This window comes from Oenanthe melanoleuca, chromosome 23 (genome assembly GCF_029582105.1).
Source record: "Oenanthe melanoleuca isolate GR-GAL-2019-014 chromosome 23, OMel1.0, whole genome shotgun sequence".
Lineage (NCBI taxonomy): Eukaryota > Metazoa > Chordata > Aves > Passeriformes > Muscicapidae > Oenanthe > Oenanthe melanoleuca.
The window spans coordinates 6,123,519-6,147,123 of record NC_079356.1 but is presented as its reverse complement, the minus strand read 5'-3'; the positions used below and the strand labels follow the sequence as shown (position 1 = coordinate 6,147,123).

The 23,605-nt window shown below is 63.3% G+C and overlaps 1 protein-coding gene across 2 annotated transcripts in view; it reads left to right on the top strand.

Annotated features, from left to right (window-relative positions):
* Positions 1-35: 35 nt before the first annotated feature.
* AHDC1 (AT-hook DNA binding motif containing 1) overlaps positions 36-23,605 on the top strand; it is a 50,635-nt gene continuing 27,065 nt past the window's right edge. The window contains exon 1 of one of the 2 annotated variants that reach the window (XM_056509220.1): positions 36-207. In XM_056509220.1, the coding sequence (XP_056365195.1) occupies positions 72-207 (136 nt within the window). In that variant the 5' untranslated portion in view covers positions 36-71. Of the gene's footprint in view, positions 208-16,493; positions 16,599-23,605 lie in introns of those variants that run through there. The other variant, XM_056509221.1, reaches the window with a different exon arrangement.

Below are 23,605 nucleotides of genomic sequence, written 5' to 3'. Positions count from 1 at the left end.
GGGGACGGAGGAGGGGGCGGGCTGGCAGGAGCGGAGTTGCCTGGGGAGAATGTGAGCAGGAGGCGCTGGAAATGCTCTCGTTGAAGGTGGCGAGCGGTGCCGAGGGCTCTGGGACCCCCGCGGCCGGTCAGGACGCAGCCCCGGCGGGCGGCAGGAGCCTCCCCAAGCGGGCGGGCTCCGAGGGGCGCGGAGCGCACGAGCCGGCGGGTGAGTACCGGGGACCCCCGCCTTTGTGTGGGGCTGGGAGGGGGGAGGACACACGGGACACCCCCTTTGGGCAGAGCGGGAGGGGGGGGAGGAGGCTGCGTGTCGCGTGTGTGTGTCCCCCCCCGCGCCGTCCCCTCCGCTGAAGTTGCGCGGCGAGTTGGTGCCAAATTGCCGGAGTTTAATGGTACTTGTGGTGGGGAGGGGCGCGCGGGCGCGGGGGGTCCGGGGCGAGCCCCCCATGGCGCGGGGGCTGCCAGCGCCGCCGGTCCGGCCGCCTCCCCCGGACACCCCCGGCCCTGCCCCCGGGTGCGCGGTGAGTGACAGCTGTCAGAGCCGCTCCGGCCGCTAGAAGGCAGAGCCTGGCAGCAGCGCGGGGGGCTCGGGGGGCTCCCCGGAGAACGGGGGGACCCCCGGGACGCAGTCTCTGAGCCCCTAGCCCCGGCGGGCCGGCTCGGGGAGCGGCGGTGGCCCCGCGGGGGCTCTCCCGGGGGGCTGCGGGCCGAGGGGCGTGCGGGAGGCGCCCCCAGCCCCGCCGGTGAAGTTGTGTGGTCCGTGGCGCGGGGCTCGGCGTGCGGTTGTTACTCCCGTGCCTGCCATCCCCCTTCTGATTTGTTTTTATCGATCAGCTGATTGAACCCCCCCCACGCGGCCCCTCGGTGCTTGCGACAGGGACCGCGGGGGACCGCGGTGGCTTTGGTAGGGGCCAGAGGAGTCACCCCACAGGGTCACGCTGACGCCAGGCTCTGTGTGCTTGGTGTCTCCGAGGCCGGGGCAGGTGGAGACACCTGAGTCCCCGCTTGTTTATGTGCTGGGGGGACGACGCGGCTGTGCCACGACCAGGTGACCTCGTGCATCCAGCCCGTCTGCCCGAGGCTGCCGGGAGAGCCCCCCAAAAGCAGCGGGGTGAGCTCATTGTGTGCCACAGCGCGCGATGGAGTCACTCCAGATTTATCCTGGCGTGACAGAGAGCAGAAGCGAACCCCCTGGGTGACGGGCACGGATCCTGCCCCGCTCCCTTTCCCACCCTGCTGCCGGCGTGGTCTGAGTCGGGGGCGCGTGGTCTGAATCGAGGCCCCCCTCCCCAGCCTCTCCCCCTTTCCTCGCCCCCCCAGGTGTCCCCTTACACGGGCTTCTCCTGCTGGTCTGTGGAATTTGCAGGGGAGGGTGGTGGTGGTGGTGGGGAGCGGGGGGTGGAAGAGGAGGGCGGAGGGGGGGGCTGGAGAAGGGATGGCGCGGCGCCAAATTCCGCTCTGCCATGTCTCTGTAACCTGAATAGGCCAACTCCATCCCCGGTGCGAGTCCCCCGGGGCTCTGCCGCGCTCCGATGCAGTCAGGCGGGAGGTGGCTGTCGCTCGGCTCTTGGCGAGTGCCCCCGCTAGCCCGGCAGCCCCAGCCCGGCTCCCTCCCGGCCAGCGGCCGCAGCCGCTCGGACAGAGGTGGAGATGGCTGGGGGCTAGGGGTTGGCATCGTGGCGGGGACGGGGTGGCCAAGGACATCCCGGAGCGGGGCGGCCGGAAGGGGAGAAGCCGTGGAAGCCCGTGGAAGGTTACGGGAAGCCTGGGGGGGCTGGCGCTGCCCTGGCCTCCTTAGAGGAGGCAGCAGAGACCCGGGGCAGGCTATTTCTGCTGAGATCCCGAGGAAAGCTCTGGGAGAATTGTGGGCTTCTATAAATAGTGTGTGTCAGCCGAGTGGAAACAGGGCCTTGAAATGCTCCTGCTATTCTCCCGAGTGCTTGGAACCAGCTCTTGGTAAACAGGGCAGCGGTGGGGAGGGCTGTTTCCTTCTTCCGGGCTCGGTAACAGGAGCGGGAGGGATGTGGGGGGGATTTTTGCCTAGTGATATGGCAGCGTTCCCCCCCTGGGGTCGGCCGCCTGGATGCTGGGCTGTGGCCGGGCTGCCCGGATGCGGGATGGCCCCTGAATGCATCGCAGATGTGTGTCTTCCCCCACTGCCGTCCACTCCCCGCCCCACTGCCCGCCAAACTTCGGCGCTGGGATGTGTCCGGGCACGGTCCTCGGGGAGCCGGTGATGCCGGGGGAGGTTTTTGGGATGTGAGGGCTCAGCTGGGCAGGAGATGCTCAGCACATCCCCTCCTCCGGCCGGCACGGGGGTGCGTGGGGTCATAGCCCGGTTCTCTCTGTCCCCACCGCGTGTCCATCCGTCTGTCCATCCCGGCTGGAGTTGTTCCCGCTCCGCCTCAGGGCACACGCTGAGCGGTGCCTTGGCCCCGTGCACGTGCTGGAGGGCAAGGATTTGTTCCCATGGGACCTTCCCGGGCATGTCTGGACACCCAGGGTGCCGGGGACCTTGTTCCTCGGGGGGTTCTGCATGCAGCGAGGACATGCTGACATGCTGACAGTTCCCAGCTTGGCTCTGGGGCACATCCTGGCAGCCCTGGTACTGTGGTGAGCGTTCAGCTTCCTACGAAGACCTGGCACCGCGCTCATTTGTCACCACTCCTCGCACCCACACCCCGATATTCACCCTGTGCTGCAGACAGCTCAAAAGCTGCCTTGTTATTATTTTCCTTAAAAATAACACAAAAGGGAAATAACTGGGCTGTGCTTAGCTCCCCACTGGGAGTTTTTAGGGTGATGTACAGTGGGCTGAACGGTGGGAGGGATCCAGCGCACTTCTGGTGGGATTTGGAGTTGGATTCGGAGTTCACCAGGATGTCACAGGGCTGGGGGCTCACTCCATCCCTGTGTGCTGCCTGCCCGGGTGCCGGCACAGCGGAGTGTGTTCTCGGCGTGGGTGGGAAGGGGCGAGCGCCAGTCCGGTGGGTTTTGGTTTGGCTTTTTTTTTCCTTCTCCATCTTTTTTTTTTTTTTTTTTTTTTTTCCTTTCTTTTTTTTTTTTTTTCCCTCCCTCTCTGTGGGTTGAGCGTTGGGGCGACAGACAGGGAAAGTCTGAGCAATGGTCTCCGTGCTGGTGCTGTCTTCAATCACCGCGTCCCAGAATCCCTCGCTCTGGGCCTTCTAGGCACAAGGGCTTACAGCGAAAATCGGCAGCTGCAGCTGCGAGTGAAAGCACAAGAGCCCGGCTGGGTCTTTGGCATCGGCAGGAGAGCAAAAAAAAGCTGGGGGAGGCGAGGAGGGAAGGGAAAAGGCGGGGGAAAATGTGCCCTGTGGTTTTTTTCCAGGCTTGCCATCGAGGGTTGTGTTTCAGAGCATCGGTTCCCGGGCGCGGGAAGAGGCGGGAGGATGGGGGGTGCGCAGCGATGCCTCCGGGGAGCTCATTAAAATCTGCCGGCTCCCCCCTTTCTCCGGCCGGGAGAGGCTGGATGCGGAGGGAAGGAGGGAGGGACGTGCTGGAAGGAACACGCCGGCAGAGCGCTGCCCGGTGGGGACAGCTGCCGGCCCGGGCAGGAACGCGGCCCCGGGGGCTCACCTGTCGGAGCACGCCGGGCGCGCCGTGCCAGCGAGCCCGGGACAGGGGCCGGCATCCCCCGGAGCTGCGAGACACCCGGGCCCTGAGCCGGGCTCAGAGCTGCCCGGGTGCCGGGGGCGCTGGGGAGGTTCGAGGTGCTTGGGGCCGTGCCGGGGATCAGTGGGGCGCAGGCAGGAAGGGGAGTGAGAGCGGGAGGTGTCAGCACGTGCATGGGCAGCGTCGGCAGCGCTGGCAGGGCTGGGTGCAGAGGCAGACGCTGGCGTGCAGGAAGGGCTTGGTGTGCAGGTAGAGCTCGGTGTGCTGGCAGGGTTTGGTGTGCACAGGGAGGGTTTGGTGTGAAGGTAGGGGTCGGGGTTTGGTGTGCTGGCAGGATTTGGTGTGCAGGTAGTTTGTGTACAAGATGGGGTGCACACAGGGATTGATATGCATGACCAGAGTTTGCAGACAGGGTTTGGTGTACTGGCAGGATTTGGTGTGCTGCCAGGTTTTGGTGTCCACAGGGAGGGTTTGGTGTACTGGCAGGATTTGGTGTGCTAGCAGGATTTGGTGTACTGGCAGGATTTGGTGTGCTGGCAGGGTTTGGTGTGCACAGGGAGGGTTTGGTGTGCACAGGGAGGGTTTGGTGTGCTAGCAGGGTTTGGTGTGCTGGCAGGATTTGGTATGCACAGGGAGGGTTTGGTGTGCACAGGGAGGGTTTGGTGTACTGGCAGGGTTTGGTGTGCTAGCAGGGTTTGGTGTACTGGCAGGTTTGGTGTACTGGCAGGTTTGGTGTGCTGGCAGGATTTGGTGTGCTGGCAGGGTTTGGTGTGCTAGCAGGATTTGGTGTACTGGCAGGTTTGGTGTGCAGGCAAAGATTGATGTACAGGGATGAGAGTGGCTTGGAGATCCTGGGTGCTAAGGTGGGTCTGGGCAGGTGTTGGCAGGGGACACACTTGGCAAAAATACCTCCTTCCCCTCCCCAGTGAAAGGGACTGCCAGTGCTGGGGATCCCCCTTCCCGTTCCAAATGCCAGGAGGAGAGTGTTGGTGCAGCCTGGCCTGGCACAATGCGGAGAGGCAGAGGAGATGCAGAATGTGGTATTGATCCTCTCAGAGGGAGAGCAGAGCAGTTCTGGCATCCTCCAGCTCCAGTCCTCTGCCCTTCACACTGCTGAGCCAGCTCCAGGCAGAGGGAGCACCGTGCCATGCCGTGCCGTGCCATGCCATGCCGTGCCATGCCATGCCATGCCATCCCTCAGATGCTGCTGCCGCCTCCATGGCCTCAAGCCCCACGCACATTCTTCCTTCTCTCTTTTCTCTTCCCTCTTCCCTATTTCCTCTTCCCTCTTCGCCTCCTGCTGACTTCAGCGCATCGGCTTGGGCTCAGCGCCTGAACATTCCTTGCAAAACCTGGGCCTAAAATATCTGGAGGAGGATGGAGCGCCTTGGGCGAGGGAGATGAGCTCCTCAGCTGCAGGAAAGAGGGAGGCTGCTGGGCTGGAGGCAGCAGGGATGCTCTGCTCCCTGCCAGCTGCCAGCCCCGCTGGTCCCCCAGGAAAACGCCAGGAATAAATCCTGCCTGGTGAAGTCAGCGCTTTGGTTTGGTTTGGTTTGGTTTGGTTTGGTTTGGTTTGGTTTGGTTTGGTTTGGTTTGGATGTGCCCAGCAGAAGCAGGAGCACCTTGTGGAGCACCAGAGGAGTGGCACAGGAGGTGGGGATGGCATTGGGAGTGGGGTGGCAGAAGGGCAGGGTGGCATGGAGTGTGGTGACAACAAAACAGGGTGACAGGGAGAGCAGAGCCACAGTGAAATGGGGTGGCAAGGTGACAGTGGGTGGCAGGAATGGGATGAAGAGGGAGCAGGTGAACAGGCTGCCATGGGAAAAGGATGACAGAGGAGCAAGGTGGCAGTGAAACGGGATGGAAGGGTGAAAAGGAGGAGGGTGGCAGGAGGGTGAGCTGGCTTGGGGTGGCTGAGGAGGGACAATAACTGCTGGGAGGGAGGTGCTACGCGGGAGCTGTGTGAGAACCAGTTTGCGAGGTCCAGATTGGCAGCAGATCCTGAACCAGGAGGAGCTGAGCATCCATACGTCCCCTGCCGAGATCAGACGCGACGACAGCGACTCGGTTTGGGGGAAGAAATTGGAGGCGGGGGAAGCTTTTTTGCTGAAATGAAATTTGAACCCCAAAGTGGGAGGGAAGTGGAGGTGGGGGGCACGGCTCTCTCCACATGGTTATTACTGCTGTTTTCCACCCAGCTGAAAGGAGAATGTAGCTTAATATGGACCCGCGGGGAGGAGAAGCACTCGGGAACGGGGATTTGGCAGGAGGGAGCTGGGAAACAGCGAGAAGAACGTAGAGGTGAGAGTGGCCAGGGCTTTGACCAGGGAGGAGAGGACGGAGCCGGGCTGGAACAAGGCGCTATTGTTCTTGGCGAGCAGGGGGCCGGCCGCGGCCCCCCCAGACCCGCAGAGCTGGCGCGGATGTGGGGAAGGGTTTTGGGACCGGTTTTTCCCGGCGGATTGCTGGCTGGGGAGTGGGAAGAGCTCACTGTGCTGGGGTGCACCAAAGGGAGCTCGCAAAACACCCAGAGAGGCAAAGGGAGACACTGGCGTTTGATGGGAAGGTGATGGCAAGTGAGAGGACAGCGGTGAGCAGAGGGAATTTTGGATCAGTGAGCAGGAGTGGGGGTGGTGGGGCAGGGGCTTGGTGGCCACAGGACAATGTGGGAATGGGGCAAAACCTGCTGTCCCTCATTCTGCCAGTGCAGCAGCTCCTCTGATGTGTGTGTGGGGCCAGGGAAGTCAAAAGGAGGGTGGGGGACCTTGCTGGCCTGGAGACCTCTGTCACCCTACGAGCCACATCCTGCCATGATCCCCTCTTGGCTGCTGGCATCTCTCCAGTGGTCCCCACTGAGCACTGCTATCCCATATGTCCCCTTGATCCCTCGCTCCAGCACCTGACATCGCCACTCTCAGCGCTTCCCCGCTGCTGTAGATGTCATGTGCCACATTGCCAGAGCCACCAGCAGTCCCCAAGGCCATGGCAATGCTAGGCCTTGCACCAGGGTGCCAGTGAGCAGGAATGGGGGGAACCAGAGTGGCTCATGGAGCTGGAGGAAGAGGAGGAGGAGAACGGAAAGATGTGCAGTCCCACGGGCTCTGGGAGCTCTGGCCAGAGAGGGATGATGAGGCAGGGGCCAGGCTCAGGGCAAAGCTGAGCTTACCTCAGTCTTTCCTGGGCTCCCCATGCCTTGTTCCCCCCAGCCCAGCTGGAAAAGAAAGACCCCCCTGCAGCACATCCCTGGCATTTGCTCCCCATCCCCCAGTTCCCACCTCTACGATGCTTCCAACAAGCGATGCCCTAAAGGCAGCAGAAGCACCTTCGCAAGTGCACACTAAATATTTGAACACGCTTGGGTGGCTCCAGCACCGCTGCTGCTCTCACCCTTCCCCATCCTCTTCTCTGGCTCCTCTGGACTCGCCAGATTTAGTGGGTACCCCTCATTTCCTTCAGTGGGTGCTCCTCCTTTCCTTCCAGAGAGGGGTGTGATATTTGCTCAGCAGCTCTTGCTCAGAATTATTTGCTCCATCTGAGGCAGTGCCTGGCATCACCGTGTCACCCCGGGTGTGTGTCATCGCGTGTCCCCCCCTCCCCAGCCCACCCGCTGCCAGCCCTGGCTGCACGTGGTGCTGCCGCGGCATCCGCGCGACGCCCGCCTCCCCATCCTTCATCCCTCCTCTTCCTCCCAGCCTCAGCACCCTGCAGCCGGGCTGGGCGCCCAGCAGGGCGGGAAGGGGGGGAGCAGCGCTCCCCTCCCCTCCCCTCCCCTCCCCTCCCCGGCATTCCTTGGGAGTGAAACACAAGAGCTGGCAGGGCACTCCTGCTTTCTCTGGCCTCCGCTCCTCCGGTGCCTGAACAAAGCCCTCCTGCCTCTCCCAGGAACCTGGGGTTTGGAACAGGAGAGACGGCTGGTGCTGTGTGGCAATGTCCTCCTCAGGCACATTCTGGGTTCTGTGGTGGGCGGGGGGCAGAGGTGAGCACAGTCCCCATGGGGGGCAGCTCTGGACAGGGTACCCCGGGGTACCCACAAGCACTGTGCCTGCCTCAAGAACTGTTGGCATCCTCCCCAACCTGGGTTTTGCGTCCCCACCATCTTGCTGCCATCATATTGCCATGGAAACTGAGCCCTGAAGAGCACCAGTTCGATTCCAGTTTGCCCCCAGCTTGATTGGAGTTTGGCCCCGGCTCTCTTCCCAGCCCATCCGTGACAGCGAGGTTTGGTGTATCCTTCATGCCATGATCTAGGATGATGCATCCCACAGGGAATGTGCGCCCCGTCCCCCTTCCCGATGTCCAACACTCCCCTCCTCACCAAAGGCCCCCCCACCCTCCCCACCACCCCCGGTGAAGCAGGCCCCTGTCGGAGCGCAGTCCCCGACAGCGAAGGTTATTTTAATGGATGCATTACTTTAAACGAACCCTCCGCCATCTGTTCCACCCCCTAATTACGCATGCAAAAAAAAGCCCATCTCACAGCCAGCGCAGGAGAAAGTAAAGATATAAGTGATTTAAATGCATGTATCCGCAGCTCCACCAGCAGCTGGGCTGGGCTGCACTCCTCAGCTGCCTGGTGAGCCGGGCAGCTCGGAGGCAGGAAGGCAAAAGGGATGTTCTGGATCCAGCACCCCGGGAATGCGGCCGTGGGTCTGGGGGATGTGGGTGCAGGGGATGATTGTGGATCCAGCATCCCGGGAATGCGGCCGTGGGGCTGGAGGATGTGGGTGCAGAGGATGGTTCTGGTTCCAGCACCCTGGGAATTTGGCTGTGGGGCTGGGGGGATGTGAGTGCAGGGGATGGTTCTGGATGCAGCACCCTGGGAATGCGGCCGTGGGGCTGAGGGATGTGGGTGCAGCAGGCTTGGAGCAGGGTGACTGTTTCCATCCATCCACCCCTCCATCCTCCCCTCCATCTCCCCATCACCCCCTGAAGGTTAGCTCTGCCCGCCGGCTGCAGCCTCGCTGTGGCTGAGCCTTCAAACGCGGGGACACGCGGCCGTCCCCAGGCTGCCGCGGTGCACGGCGGGGTTTGGGGGGGTGCACCCCCGGCTCGGCCCGGCTCCTTGTCCTGACACTGCTCCGAGGGGCTGAACGGGCAGGGGGTCCCACGGGGGTGACACTGGGTGCTTGTCCCCTGGAAGAGAGGCTGAGCAGGGGAGGCTTTTCCCCCATGCTGCTTTTCCCAAGTAGCAGCTCTGTTCCTATGAGCCGTCCCAAGATCCAGGGACGTCTCAGATGACGTTCAGCCCTGGGAGTCTGTCTTGGGACGGTGGGAGGTGAGAGGGGTGGGGAGGCTGAATGAATGCTGCATGGAGAGGCAGAGCTCACAGGTGATGAAAAAAAAAGCCATTTTACATCAATCTTCTGCTTCGGGGAGTCCCAGCAGGGACAAGGAGGTGACACCAGTTTAGGGGGGAAACAGAGGGGAACCCTGCATCCAGGGCTGCCCCACTGTGACTCAGTTTCCCCCATCCCCAGTACAAACCACTCACAGCAATGGGATGGGTGACTGGCGAGGCTTTGGGTGACCCCACAGTGACAAGGCAGGACCACGACCACCATAGCAGGGCCACCGCCTGGCGCCGGAGCCGACGGCGGTCCTGGGTGCCCGTCGTCCCCCCCTCTCCCTCCGTCTCCTTCTCTCCGTGCCTGACTGCAGCAGATGCGCCAGCTCTGCAGGAAGAGGGAATTAAGTTGGGCTGGAGGAATTTTAAAGATTGCTGCAGGCCTGAGGGTCTTAGATCCCCCCGCGGAGATGGGCAGTCATGCAGAATTAATCCTATCGGCAGCCTGGCTCGGCTTCAGCCGGTGCAGAGCTCCGGGAGAGCGCGCGGGAGCGCGGGGGGCGATGCTGGGGGCGGCTGAGAGAGCCCCGCTGCCTCTCGGCTTCGATGGGAAATTAATAATGAAAAATTAAAAGCCCAAATTCAGCCTCTCCCCCCCCTCCTTCTTTCTCCCCATCAGCCTGGAGGTGGGACTCGTAGGGGGGGAGGAGGTGGGTGGATTCTGCAAAGCTTAAGGAAAACCTGTTTGCCGTAGCCAAGAGAGCCCATGGTGGGAGAAGATGCTGGGGCCACATCCTGCTGCACAGAGCTGTGGGACAGCCGGGCTCGGCCATGTGCCATGGGGGCTGGCATAGGGAGACCCCTTTGCTACCACCACCCAGCTCCATCTGCAGTGGGGTCACGCACAGCCAGGAGCGGGCTGGGGTGACAGTGGGCAGGTGAGAGTGGCAAGAAGGAGGCTGAAGTGGCAAGAGGGAGGTTGGGTGGAAGGAGGGAGGTTGTGGCAGGAGCAGGTTGGAGTGGCAACAGGAAGGCTGAGGTGGCCGGAGGCAGGCTGGGGTGGCGAGAGCAGGTTGGAGTGGCAGGAGGCAGGTTGGGGTCACAGGGACACACCAGACATCCCCGCGTGCTGCACCAGCCGCCCGCAACATCCACGGGGACGCCAGGGTGACATCTGGGTGCCCCGTGGCTCTGCCAGCCCCACAGGCAGCCGTGTCCCTTACCGTCCCTCCTGGCCAAGGTGCTGCTGTGCCAGTGGGCTGCTGGCTGCGTGACGCCGGGCAGGGTGGCCCAGCTGCTGCCGAACCCTCTGCTCCTCCGGTTTATAAATAATGCAGCACCCAGGCGTGTTGGCAGTGCCCGCATACGCCTGCAGCCCTGGCGTGGCAGCGGCGCTTGGGGCGAGCGGCGGGTGCCACCACCCCGGCAGGGTGGCACCGAGCCGTGCCATCCCGGCGGGGAGGGGGCAAGCCCTGCTGTGTTCCCCCTCCCCTTGCACCCCACCCTGTTCCCCAGCCCGACACGTCCGGGGGGAGCGCTGGCGGTGCCCGCGGTGACCCCACGCGTGGGGACGTCCCCAAGCCTCGCGACAGTGGCGCGGATGGCGACGCGCAGCTTGCGGAGTTGCCATGGCAATGTGCCGGCGCTAACGAGCCCGAGTAAACACGAGCGAGGGACAGCCCCACGCGGGTGGGTGCGAGCGGGGGACCCGGGCGTCCTGCGGGGCTGCGGCGTGGGGGGACACGCCGTCCCCGTGTGCGCTGCGCCCGGGAGGTTCCCCCTCGGGGTGCTGCGGTTCATGGTTAGACTGGGAGCTCTGGGTGCTGGCTGAGCTCCTGGGGAGCAGGATGTCAGTTCCCTTTTCAGTTTGGGGGCACCCAGAGTGGGAAGGTGTCCGGCTTGAGGTGCCAGAGGTCCTGTGGTGCCCCGGCACTGCTGTCGCGCTTTCGTCACCGTCTCTGCGCAGCGCCCGTGGGTGCCCGTGAGTCCCCAGGGTGCCCCCGGCGCTGGTGGGGACCTCGGGGTATTCCTGGCAGCAGCTGCCACCGCCATTGCAGTTGTCACCATGACCCTACTCCCGCGTTCCTCCTTTCCCGAGGCCACGCCGGCACAGGGACCCACACTCTACTTTGGGCGGGGGTCAGGGTGGGGGCGGCCCCCGCACCGGCACTCCCACCGTGCCCGAGGTCCCCTCCAACATTTAATGGTGCTGCAGCTCATTAAACGGAGGTGCAGGTGCCCCCGGTACCTTCATCCTCCCGGAGGGTTCTTAATGAGCGGCTGCTAACGAGCGCCCGCGCTCCCTCGCAGCCCCGGGAAGAGGCTGATTGGCGACAGCACCGGGAGCGACGCGCGGGCTCCTTCCAGGGGTGCCGGGGGTCCAGCGACCCCTTTGCCAGGCTGCAGTTGTGGCCTTCGCACCGTGCACGAGGGTCCCGCGGCACCGAGCTGCTCCGGTGTCACAGCTGTCCTCAGCTTCTCAGTGCCCGGTGCCCTGTGCCTCAGTTTCCCCCGCCCCCTCGGGGACACAGGGCCTCGGGGATGGGCACCGTGTTCCCAGACATGCAGAGGTGTGGGTTGAGGCTCCCAGCCGCATTGTTGTCCCCAGAGTCACAGTGCACACGCGACCCCTGGGAAGAGCTCCTTGGGTCTGACTCCAGGGGGTTTGGCATAGGGACTGTTGGGTCCCGACCAGCCCAAAAACAACCTAGTGGCACTGATGGCGTGCAGGGTGTGGGGCAGTGGGTGCCCAGAGGAGCTCAGCTGTGGGGTGCCTGGCTCAGAGGGGCTCTTAAGCTCATCCCCCTCTTTTGGGGGCTGTAGGGGGGAGACCCCATCCTGCAAAGAGCCATGGACTCACACCAGGCTGCGTGCCCCAGCTCCCCAGCAAAGGCAGTTGTAATCCTCGGTGACACGGTGCCCAGCTCCACGGTGGCTAATTGCAGTGTCCCCAGCTGAGGATTACGGTTTAAAGCAGGAAAGGAGCAGCAGGAGCAGATGAGCTGCTGAGCAACAAAGCTCCTGTTCCCCTGCAAAGCGACTTTTATTAGGGGTATAATTAAAAGCTGACAGGAGGCGAAAATCATGGGGACGGTCAGGGTGAGGGATGAAGCCACCTGAAGGTCCCTGTGTCCCCCCAGGCGTCCCACCCGCCAGCTTCTCACTCTGACCACAGCGTTTCTGGAGGCCAGGAGGAGCGAGGTGCTGGGCTGGCAGAGGAAAACCAAACTCGGCCCCTATGAAAGGGGCTTTGTGTGCCCAAGAAGGGGCAGCCCTCCTCCTTCTCCTCCTTTTCCTCCTCCTTCTTCTCCTCCTCCTTCTCCTCCTCCTTCTTCTTCTCCTCCTCCTCCTCTTCTACTGGCCGCGGGGCCACTTTCTTGCCTGGGGGTGGCCTCAGCCTGAGTGCCAGAGGGAAAATAAGGCACAGAGCAGCATGGCAGCCCCGTGGCCTCCTGCCCTGCCCAGACTCCTGAGATTTTCCCCATTGCTTGTACCCATGGCTGTGGGTGAGGCAGTCCCTGGGGATGTGCTGGGGTCTCCCATGGGTGCCCCAACTGGTGTCATCCCTGCAGAGTCCCTGGGATGGGTGCTCTGTACCAGGGCTGGCCAAGGCACTGGCAGTCAAGAAGGAGGTGCAGGGACAGAAAGACACAAGGACAGAGGGACATCTTCCCCTATCACCTTCACGCCATCTGGATTGCCCTTTGCCAAAAGCCGCCTGCCTCAGTTTCCCTTTCCCCCCCAAGTGCTGTGCCTGCCCTGCAGCGCAGCAGGACCCCAGATCAGCCTGGGGGAGCTGGCCCTCCCCAGTGACCCCAGTTGCCCCCGCGGGAAGGGAGCACTTTGTGGCACCCAGGGTTTGGCACCTTGCTGGGTTTCTGCTCACAGGAACATCGCTCAGTGCCAGCCTGGTGCCATGGCAGGGAGGAGGGTGGATGCAGGCAGGGACCCCTGGCTGGGAGCTGGGCACCTTGGCCTGGCCCAGCCTCGGCCCCAGTGGGCAGAGGGGTCTCGTTCTTTGCCTGGACAGGAAGATAAATGAATTCCATTATGGGATCGCGATTTTATTCCACGTGTCAGGGAGCCTGAGATTAACTTGCTCACCGGGCTGTGACAAACCCAGACACCCGCGTGCACGCTGCAGCGCGGGGGCTTCGCACACGGGCCGGGCACAGAGCCCTGCTCAGCCACACTGACTGCAGCTGGGAGCCCTCCAGCCCCTGGGGAGGTGGCAAAGACCAAGGCGAGGGGTCTGGCACTGCCACTGTGTTGTCCCATGTCCTAAAGGTCCTTCGGCCACCCAAGGACTCGTGTCTTGCAGCCAGACCTTGATCCCAGCACAGCTCTGGGAGGCCATGTGCTGCCAAATAACAGGCTGGGAGGAAGGAAGGAAGTGGGACATGGGAACTTGGGGGCCTTCATCATGGCTGATGATACTGGGGACTTGACAAGAGCAATGGGCTGCTCTTGCCTCACCTCAGCCAGGTGTTTGCCCATGCTGGGAGGGCAGCGGGGCCGTGCAGTGGTGTCAGGGCCGTGCTGTGCTGTGCCGAGCGTGGGGCCGGCTGCTCTCCCCTCAGCACCCCCCCTGCGCGGGCGCAGGCAGCTGGCTCTGTTTGCTGGAGGCTTTGCACATTCCAGTTCGTGGGTCACTCGCCTTCGAAACCTCTCCGGGGACAGAGGCAGTTGGGAGCCGTAACAAACAACCCCAGGGCTGCAGTGACGCCCGCGCCCGGCGCTGCCTGCCAGCTCTGGGGTGGGGGGCTCGGGACAGGGCCCCCTGCTCCCCTGGGTGCTGGAGGGGAGCTCTGGGTGCTGCTGGGAGGTCCCAGAACAAGTAACTGGGGAGGAGTGACACGCCGAGCAGGTTTCCATGCAGAGGTGGGAGTGATTGCTTTTTGGGGGGCAGTGAAGAGTGCGGGAGGAATGCTGTGGTCACTTTGGCACTGGGGACGGGGTACAGAGTGGGGCACTGGCAGGGGGGCATCACCCATGATCCATATGGATGGGAGGGGGTGGTGGAGCTGACCAGGCACGGTGTGGGCAAGAGGACAACGTGGGCAGCAAGTTTGAGGTGTCTCGCGGCTGGTTCTGGTGTCCTGGAATGTGTGTCGGGGCTGTCCCGAGGAGTTCCTGGGCCCGGTGGGGTGGTGGGAGAGTGGTGGGAGTGCAGCGCGGCTTGGGGAGGCTGGGCGGTGCAGGGAAGGTCAGCCTTGGCCAGATGCAGCCACTCCACCCTCCTCCAGTGCTTTGCACATTAATGCAAATGCACTGGCCTGAGTGGTTCATTAGCAGCATGTGGAATGGAATAATGCATCCGCATCCCATTAGCCTAATGAAAAAAAGGGAGCCGGCACCTGGAACAAAGCTGCCGACTCTTGGCTAGTGCTCTGACTCGGCCATGCTGGGCCGTGGGGGCCCTCCTTCCCTTCCCCTCCCTTCCCTCTGCCGCCCCAGCCATTGCCTGCCCAGCCCCCTGAGCATCCCTGTCCCCATCCCCGGGGTGTCACACGGGCTCCATCCCCACGGTGTCACCACCGGCCCCATCCCCAAGGTGTCACCACGGCACCCAGGTGCACCACTGCTGGGTGCAGCCCCAGCAGGACTCAGGGTGGTCCCAGCATCACCCCTCAGCATCCCAGGGTGGGAGAGGGATCCAAGCCAGTAGTGCCACAGAGGCGTTGGCTGGGTGTTGAGATGTCTTCGTGTCCCTGGGGCTGGGAGTGCAGAGCCTGAAGGACTCGGGGGCACCCCAGGGTGGGCACAGCCGGTCGCAGCATCATCCTTCTGCATCCCCGAGTGGGACGGGGTCCAAGCAGTGCGGCAGTGGCGCTGGCCGGGTGTCGAGATGTCCCCATGTCCCTGGGGCCGGGAGCGCGGAGCCTGAAGGATTAGAGGAAACATTGCCAAACAAACCAGGCTGTGCCGGAACCAATTAGCCTCCAGCAGGCAGAGTTTCAGATGCTGTTATTTCTGCCTCTTCTCTTTTCTCTCCCTCCTTCTGTCTCCCCCTTTCCCCCTCCCCGGCCCTCCCCAGCCCCTCCTGCCCGCCCCCAGCATCCCTGCTCTCGCCATTCCTCTCCGTGTCGGAGCTTGTTTTGGGCACTGGCTCTGGAGTGAGTCATGCCGCGCGTAGGGGATTTTAAAAGCTTTCTGCTGTCGCTGGGAAGCCGGTTTGGGCTGCTCCGACACTGGGGGTGGAGCGCCATGCCTCGCAGACAACCCTCGTCTGGGGAACCCAAAAAAATCCCCCACCCCAGTGCCCCGAACCCCTGGGATCCCAGGGCCCTCCCTTTGCGGGGGTCGGCTCCGTCACCCCAGCCAGCGGTTGAGTCACAGGCGAAACTTTCGAGCCGTTGGAGCTTCCTCCGCGGGCCCCTCTCCGAGGAAGTGGTCGCCGGGGCGCCGAGCCCGCCGGGGCGGTTGCCCGGTCCCGGTGGGTGCAGCACGCAGGCGCGGGCGGCCAGCGCTGGAGCTCGAAGCGTGGGAGACTTTTTTTTTTTTTTCCACCCCCCCTTTCCCTCCCTTCTTCCCTCCACTGCCGCCTCCGCCGGCCCTGCTGCCAAAGCCGGGGTGGGGGCCCTCCGGCACGACCCTCCCGCCAGTCCGCAGCTGGCCGCGGTCCCCCCTTCATCCTCCTCCTCCTCCTCCTTGCCTTGAGCTGTGCTGCTGAGGGACTGCAGCTCCCGTGGATCAGGAGGAGATTTAGGTCAAGCGCTCGACTGAGTCGAAACAGCCATCTGTGTGCGGAGGAAACCGGCCACCCAGAGCCCCCGGCGCGGCTGGCCCGGCATCGCCACAGGGTCCCGGCCCCGCCGGCACCCCCGGACCCGAGCCCGGGCACACAGCCTGCCTTTGTCTCCAGCCAGGGAAAAAACCTACCCAACGAATAAACAAATGGGGAAAAAAATCCCCCTTCCTGCCGATCCGTCACCCCCGGCTGTGCCGTGGGCATCGCCGGGAAGTTTGGCACGGAGCGGCCGCGGCAGCGCTCCAAGGTCGCCCTGACCCGCGGTGGGAAGGTGTGTGCGGCGAGGAGCGGGCAGGGGTGCGGGAGCAGGGCCGCAGCAGCGGGGCGGGAGCTGCGGGCAGCAGGGAGGCCCTGGCCGCCGGCCCGGAGCCCGGACTGCCGGATTCCTGCAGGAACAGGGTGGAGCGGGAGGAGGATGGGGAGCTGGTGTCATCCCGGCCGGGCGGGGGGAAAGCTTCCCTCCCAGGAGAGCGGGGGGCTCCGCGCGAGGCGCCCCGTGCCTCAGTTTCCCCGGACGATGGAGCAAAGCAGCGCGGTGCTGGCAGCGCGGCCGGGCACTACGGCGACGTGGGGACCCCCCGATGCCCTTTGGCACCCTGCAGCGGAGGGGGGGTGACCGCGGCCCCTCCTGCTCTCCACCTGCCAGCTTCGTCTTGCTTTCTCCATTTCCTTCCGGAGCCTTTTCTCGCCCGCTGGTGTCTGTGCCGCTGCGCCTGTGCGCAGGCTGGGCGCAGGGAGAGGAAACGCCGCCTTGGCCGTGGGAGGACTGGCACCGGATGGGCCTCCCAGCCCCGAGCGCTTTGGCACAGCCCCGGCGTGTGACGAGCTGTGCCTGGTGTGGGGCCGGAGCCCGGCCGGGCGCGGGGATGCGGGGATGCTCCCCGGCACCGCCGCGCCCCTCGGCAGTCCAGCGATCCGCCCGCCGTGCCTGGTAAGGAGCTTTGTCCGCCCGCACAGCCCGTTCGCACCCTAATCCCGCCTTGGCCGGGGGGGATTATGTGTGGGGAGAGCTCTGGGGGGCCCCGAGCACCCAGGCAGATGGGTTTGGAGGTCAAGGTTTCCCTCAGTGCAGTGGGTTCTAGCCAGGAGGGTGATGAGGACATCCTTGTGTTCCAGCAGGTCACACAGGGACCACAACGTTTGTCCCAGTCATCGGACACAGCCAGCAGGAGCTCAGTGTCCCTGCAGAGCCCTGTGTCAAGCCAAGCCGGAGCTTGAGCTCGTGCTTCCCACTGGGATGCTGTGGAGCATCCCTGCATCCTTCTCCAGCATCCTTCCCTCCCGCTGTGGCAGCATCGGGCACGTGCAGGCAGCTGCAAGGCGGGAGCTGCCGGGAGGTGCGGGTCCCTTCCCGGGTCCCGTCCTGGGTCCCTGCCCAAAGTCCCATTCCAGGGTCCCATCCCAGCTCCCCACAGCCCTGGGTCCCCGGGCAGGCTCGGAGGGGGCTGGTGGATGCTGGGAGCTCAGCGGTTCTTTATGGTCTCAGAGGGCTCCATTAATTCTTTAAATATCCAGCCTTTCCAGGTGGGTTTTGTTGAAAATTAATTTCCGGAGCTATTTTAATTTTGCTGTATTTAATTTGCTGTTTATTTTAATTAATTAACGTCGGGAAAATCTCTTCTCCCTAGCATCCTGCAGCCGTCTGGGGTGGCTGCACCCGGGAGGTGAGAGCAAGGGGGTGTCATGGGTGTGAGGCGCACTGGCAGGGAGGGTGCCCAGCCCCCACGGTGCCCACCTGGCTTCATCCCACCTGCCCCAGGTGACAGGATTGGCACTGGGAAGCAGCAAGCTGGGTCTCTTCCCAGCTCCATCCCTACTCCAGGACTCGTCACGGGGTTTGCTGCTGGCTCCATGGGATGTTTGTCACATCTCCTGGTGGGAGGTGGCTCAGGTAGTGCTTGCGACCACCTTTCTCCTCCTCCTGCCGCTGATGGCTGGGGACCTGAGGGTGTGCATCCGTGAGGACACCGTGCCGTGCTGTGCCATGCCGTGTGGCAAGCAGGAGAGCCTGGTTTGGTAGCCCAACATGGAGCTCTTTGGAACCACACCCACCCGCTCAGCCCAGCCTCCCGCCCCCGTCCCCGCATCCCTCCGGGTGCTCCATCCTCGCTGCTGGCCAGACCCAGCGAGGGGGTCCCTGTGGGGCAGGCGGGCAAGCGGTGGGGGAAGGGATGGAGCCGCCTTCCTCCAGATCAAGGCCTCTGGTCTCTCAAATGTCTAGACGCTGCCACACACACCTAATGTGGTTCTTGGCAGGAGCCGCGGCTGCTCTCTTGAGGTTAATTGCTGCACGGAGCTCTGCAGACAGATAACCCGGCTCCACAGTGCCCCGGCCCCCTGCCCCCCCAGCCCTGCCCCTCCCAGCTCTGCCTCCCCCAGCCCTGCCCCCCCAGCCCTGCCTTGGCTGCAGCCCCCCAGCGATGCTCCCAGCCCCAGAGAGGAGCAGACTGGGGGTGCACAGGGGGTAATGCTGTGCCCAGTGGGAGGTTTGGGGTGCACAGGGGGTGATGCTGTGGCCAGTGGGAGGTTTGGGGTGCAGCATGGAGCTGTGAGGGGGGGTTCTCCCAGTTTTGGGGAGCAGGCAGGGATGGAGGAGAGGTGCTGGCAGCACTTAGCAGGGGGTGGCAGTGGCCGCAGGGGCTTTGGGGCAGGAGGAGGAGAAGAGCAGCCTGGGGCTGCCGCCATCGTCTGCCTGCTCTTGGCAAGGCAGCCGGAGCAGATAAGGGAAGCGCGGTGGGGGGAGCCGGACAAAGGCTCAGCCTTCCTCAGCCTGCGTGGCTGGATCTAGGCTCCGGAACGGGAGCTGCAGGGAGATGCGGCGGGGACTGGGCTGGGAAGAGCTGTTTCATTCTCCAACCCCAACATCTGGTGGAAAAAGGGGATGGGAGGAGAGGATGCTGGGCAGGCTGCAGGGGTGAGCCCCGGGCCTGGCCACATCCGGACTCCCTGGGATGGGCTGGATGAGGCCATTCCCAGCAACTGCTCCTGCAGAGCACCTTCCTGGGAGCAAGCACTGCTCTAAGGACATGCTTGGAGACACTGGCACCCCAGTCCTGGTCCCTGCCTGGCCCCATCCATGGGGACCAGTTTCCCTTTGGACAAATCTGTGATTTGCCAGGTGTGGTGCCAGCTGCCAGGTGCCATCACCAAGGCAGGGTGGTGTGGGATTTTCCAAGGCTGGAATCACATGGGGTCCCTGGAGGGATCCCCAAAGCATGACATCCCCTCACCTCACACAGGGCTGGGGCTGGCAGTGGGGTCTGGGCTCATGTCCCAGGGCTGTGTGGGGTGATCCCCAGCCCTGTGACCAGCCCCACAAGGGATCCACAGGGAATCGGGTGAAGGTTTCAGTCCAAGCTGTGTTTTGGTTTGGGGTTTCATCATGATTTCATGGCAGGGAATTTCCGTTCGTAACCAAAGACAAGAACAAAAAAAAAAAAAGGAAAAAGCCGAAACCAAAGAAAAAAACCCCAACCCTGCCTTGAATTTTTGCCAATAAAATGGGATGTTTCCATTCTTGTTTTGGCTTTTGGCAGCCCCAAACTGCAGCCAGTGGAAGAAAATATCCATGTGGAAACTCTGCCGGGCTCCTCCAGCAGTGCAGTGGCGTGGCTGGAGCTCCTGCCCCACAGCCGTGCTGTGCTGGGGGAAGAAGGAGCACGGCCCCTCCAGAGCATGTCACCGTGCTCCCTTCCCTGTGCTCTTTGGAGAGGACATTGCCATGAGAACGGGCTTGTTTTTCTGTGGGGAGCATCGAGACAGAGCAGGCGAGCGTTTGCAAGGACACCAGTGGCACGCTGAGCTCGCGCTTCCCACTTGTCCTTGCAGCGGGTCGCTCTCTCCTCCCCAGCTGGCAGCAGAGCCATGTTCAGCTCCAGCATGTGCTATGCCACACCATCCCTCCGGGCACTGCCTTCCCTCCTGGCACCACCCAGCCCCTCCCCGCTTCGCCCCTCAGGTTTTGGGGGGACCCTCTGTGGGGCTGCGATGCCATGGATGCTGGGGAAGGGAGGAGCAGCCACTGCAATGCTTAAATGAGGCTGGGTTTTTTTCCACACATCCCCCCCTCCATCCATGCTAGGAAGAATTACAGTCGCCCAGGCATCTGTTCTGGCAGAGTCGAGCTAAAGAGCTTGTCCTGGGCTTGGCAAACCAGCCAGCGCAGCCGACAGCTTTTCCAAGGGCAGCCTTGGATGTGGAGCAGCAGGTTGACATTGCAGGGAGAGGAGCCTTGTGCTGCAGACACCGGTGCTGTGCCCCTCAGCTCCTGACTGAATGGGATTTGGCGGGGAGCTCTGCAGGCAGGATGCAGCAAACCTCCTGCCCAAAAAGTAGCATCCTCCAGCAGGTCTTTGTTTGGAGCTGGGAAGAGGACAAATGGTGCCAGCACATCCAACTGTCCTCATCCCTGAACAGGGAGGACAGCAAGTGTCACCCTGCAAGGGACCACGGCTGAAAAAAAGCCTGTTAAATTCTCCTTGAAGCTGGAGAGGCTCCTCTGTGTCCCCAGGCTGTGCAGCATCCCTGTCTCTGCCATCTCTGCCCATTGGCCACCCCGTGGTTGTTACCCCAGTGCTCCAGAGCACCGTAGATGGTTACAGTGGTGGCACCAGGAGATGCCAGGGACCTGGCTGCCCTGTGCCAGCAGCACTGGGCAGGGGCCGTATCTGTGCCCTGTGCTGTCAGCAGTCGAGGCAGAGGGAGGCGAGTTGGAGAAGCTTGGCAGGGAGGTGTGGGAGCCCTGCCGGAATGCTGGGCTCGGAGCTGGAGCGTGTCAGGCGCAGATGGGATCGTTAGTGGCGGTAAAAATTATCCAGCCCCTCTTAAAAACCCAGGCGCAGCAACCTGACCCCGCAGCTCCAGTGGTGGCAATTCCCACCGGAGCGGTGTCAGTGTTTGCTTCCCCTGCCTTTCCCGTCCCCCCCTGGGCTCTGGGGCTGCAGCTGCCCATCACACGCCGCGTGTTCCCCGTGCCCGGTCCCCTCTGCAGTGCCAGGGTGAGGGGCTTTCCTTGTCCCTGCCCCAGGGAGCTGCACCCTGACCCACCACCCACCCGCTGCTGGGCAAACCCCATCCCTGCGGGTGCTCCCACCCTTTATGCCATTTCCCATTTCTTTTTGAATGCACCCAAGTCTCCTGTTTGCTTTTTTAACTGCAGTAACCACAAGAGGGAAGTTTCAGAGCGGAACGAGCCCGTCTCCGCGAGGAAGGGAGCGTCCCCCGCACTCTGTGCCCGTCACCGCAGCACCGTGCCCGGGGCTCTGCTGCCATGGTCCGCCGGCTGGTGGCTGTTGTGCTTTCCATCCCCCTCTTCCTGCCGCTCATCCCCAGCTCCTTTTCTCTTGGAAGTGAGGAATTTGAGGCTGGTCTGGCGTTGCCAAAGGGCCTCAGCCCCCCCCCCCCCCAGCGCCGATCGATCGCTCCGCGCGCTCCTGCTCCCTGTTTTTTCTGTTTGTTTGCAGCCGCTTGAGGGCTCTTGTGATGAATCCAGCCTGGACAGAATTCAACAACAGCTGAAACGCAGCCCGGGGTGGGGGTGGGAGTGAGAGGGCAGCGGGCCGGCCCACACTGGAATGCGAAATGGGGCAGCGGGCAGTGCTGGGACAGGATGGGGTTGCGCCAGATCCCCAGCCCGGTGCGGAGGGACAGGGAGCAGCGCCGGCACCGCCCCAGAACTGTGGGTGCTGTGGGCTGGCACTGTGGGGACCTGCGTGGCTGAGCGGGGTGAGCTCTGGGGCGTCTCCCGGTGTGTCCGTGCTGCCCACGGCTGCTGTGAGAGCTGCAGGAAGAAGAGCTGGGCTGCCCCCCGGCTGGGCTGCAGGGTCCCAGGGCGAGGGGCCGCGCTCTGTGCCGGCTCCGTGCCCCCCCGCGCCGTGCCAGTGCCGTCCCTCCCTGAGCATCACACGGACTGGTGCTCTGCCTACCTGCCGTCACCGGAAAATGGCGGATTTAATTAAAAAGGAAACATTCCCCAAAACCCCAGCGCAAGGAGGGGGGCGAGCACCACCCCGTGCCCCCCAGCCTGCTGCTGCCAGCTCTGCCAGGGCGGCCACGGCAGCGAAGTGGGGGCCACAGGTACACGGGGAGCACACGGGGGACACAGTGGAGTCTCAGAGGGAACCTTCCCCGGGCAGGGCCAGTCTGTCTGGCGTGGCTGCCGCGGTGCTCCGTGCTGGGGCTGGCTGCGATTTTGCAGCTGTGGCTCCGGGAGGGAGCAGGACGCGGCTGCGCCGGCGTGCGAGGGTGCGCGCAGGCGGGAGGGATAATTAGTTCCTACTATAGCACTTCTCAGTCAAAGTGCTTTTTAAAAGCCTCCATTCATTAGTCTTCACGGCTCCCCCGAGGTGTCGTGTCCTGGTTCTCTTCCCCCGTCCAGCTCCCCACCTTCCCTGGAGCAACTGGGGATCCTGAGCTGGGGAAGGGGAGGATGATGCTGCTGTCGAGGCTGGGTCCTTGTAAAACCCCAGATGGGGTGTGGGTAGTGGGGACAGTCCCAGTGTCCCCTGTCCCAGTGGGACTGGTGGGGTGTCATGGCCCCATGAGCGCAGTTGGGAAGTTTCCATGGAGGCTGAGCTGTGCCGTGTTTGGCGCACCAGGGAGGAAAGTGGGCTGGCAGAGAAGGGCTGTGGGTCCAGTGGGTGCCACCACCAGCTCGCCACCGTCACCAGCGTGCCAGGGACAGCGTGGTGGTTTCAGTTCCCAAATTACCCAGTGTGTGCCGGGCTCCCGGGGGGTCACCAGGTGGAAGGACACAGTGTGTTGAAGTTGCCAGGGGGTTCAAGTGCAGCTCAGCCCCCAGAGCTGAGCATCACGAGGTGCAGGTGTGGGGGCACCCAGGCGTGTGCCCTGGTGAGGCGGCAGGGCAGAGGGGCGCAGAGGCAGGCGGGCTGGCACTGGGCCCCCGCTGCAAACCCTAACCTTATTTTCCCAGGTCCGACGCCAGTTTCCATGGAAACAGCCGGGAGCAGAAACGGGAACCAGAATCCAGAAATGTGAAGCTTTGAGCTCCAGTTCGCCTTCCTGGATTCCTGCTCCCCGTGACCCCAGCTGGGTGTTGGCACCCACACTGCTCCCACTGTGTGTCGGGGTGCAGGGCTGCCCTGCCTGGGGTTGGGGTCCTCCCCTGTCCATGCATGCTGCAGCATCCGTGGGCATGGTGTGTGGGAGTGGGCACGGTGTGGGAATGGGCACAGTGTGGGAATGGGCACCGTGTCCCAGCAGGGAGGTGCAGGGGGTACTGTGGGAACGGGACACTCAAGGCAGGGACGTTGCTGGCAGCTCCATGTACCGACAAGTTCAAACAACACCTGCACACATCTGTGTGTCAAGGTGCTGCACAGGGTGAGTGTGATGTCCGTGCCCACTTGCTCTTGCACGCACATGTGCTTTATAGGTGTCACAGGGGTCTAGGCACAGTATGGGTCAATTCTGGTCTCTACATTGCTACTGGTTAGCACTGGGAAGACCCCAGTCCCAGGCTGTTCATCCGCCCTGGTGTCTCCATCCCCAGGATGCAGAGGGGACAGGGGACCTCACAGCCTGGGGAGGGGCAGCACCAACTGTCACTGCATGCAGGGGCCTGGATGCTGCCCCAGTTCTGGGTGGATGTGTGTGGTTTTTGGGGAGCCCTGCTTAGCCTCCTGGGGCTGGGAGCCCCCTGGACTCTTCTGGGTGGCTCCTGCGGAAGTGGAGCCTCATGGGACACATCTGTGTCCTGCAGAGTCGAGCTCTGAGCTGTGTGCTATGTTGTGTTCATCCATCCAACCCGTGCCATGTTCATCCAACCCGTGCCATGTCCATCCAGCCCTTGCCATGCAGTGCCAGTCCATCCTGCACCTTCCCTGCTGTGCCCTGGCCTCCTGCAGTCCCTTGGGTGTGCAGTGAGTGTCCCCTTCCTTTGTGAGCTTGGAGCAGCCAGTGTCCGTGCCCACAGCGTGG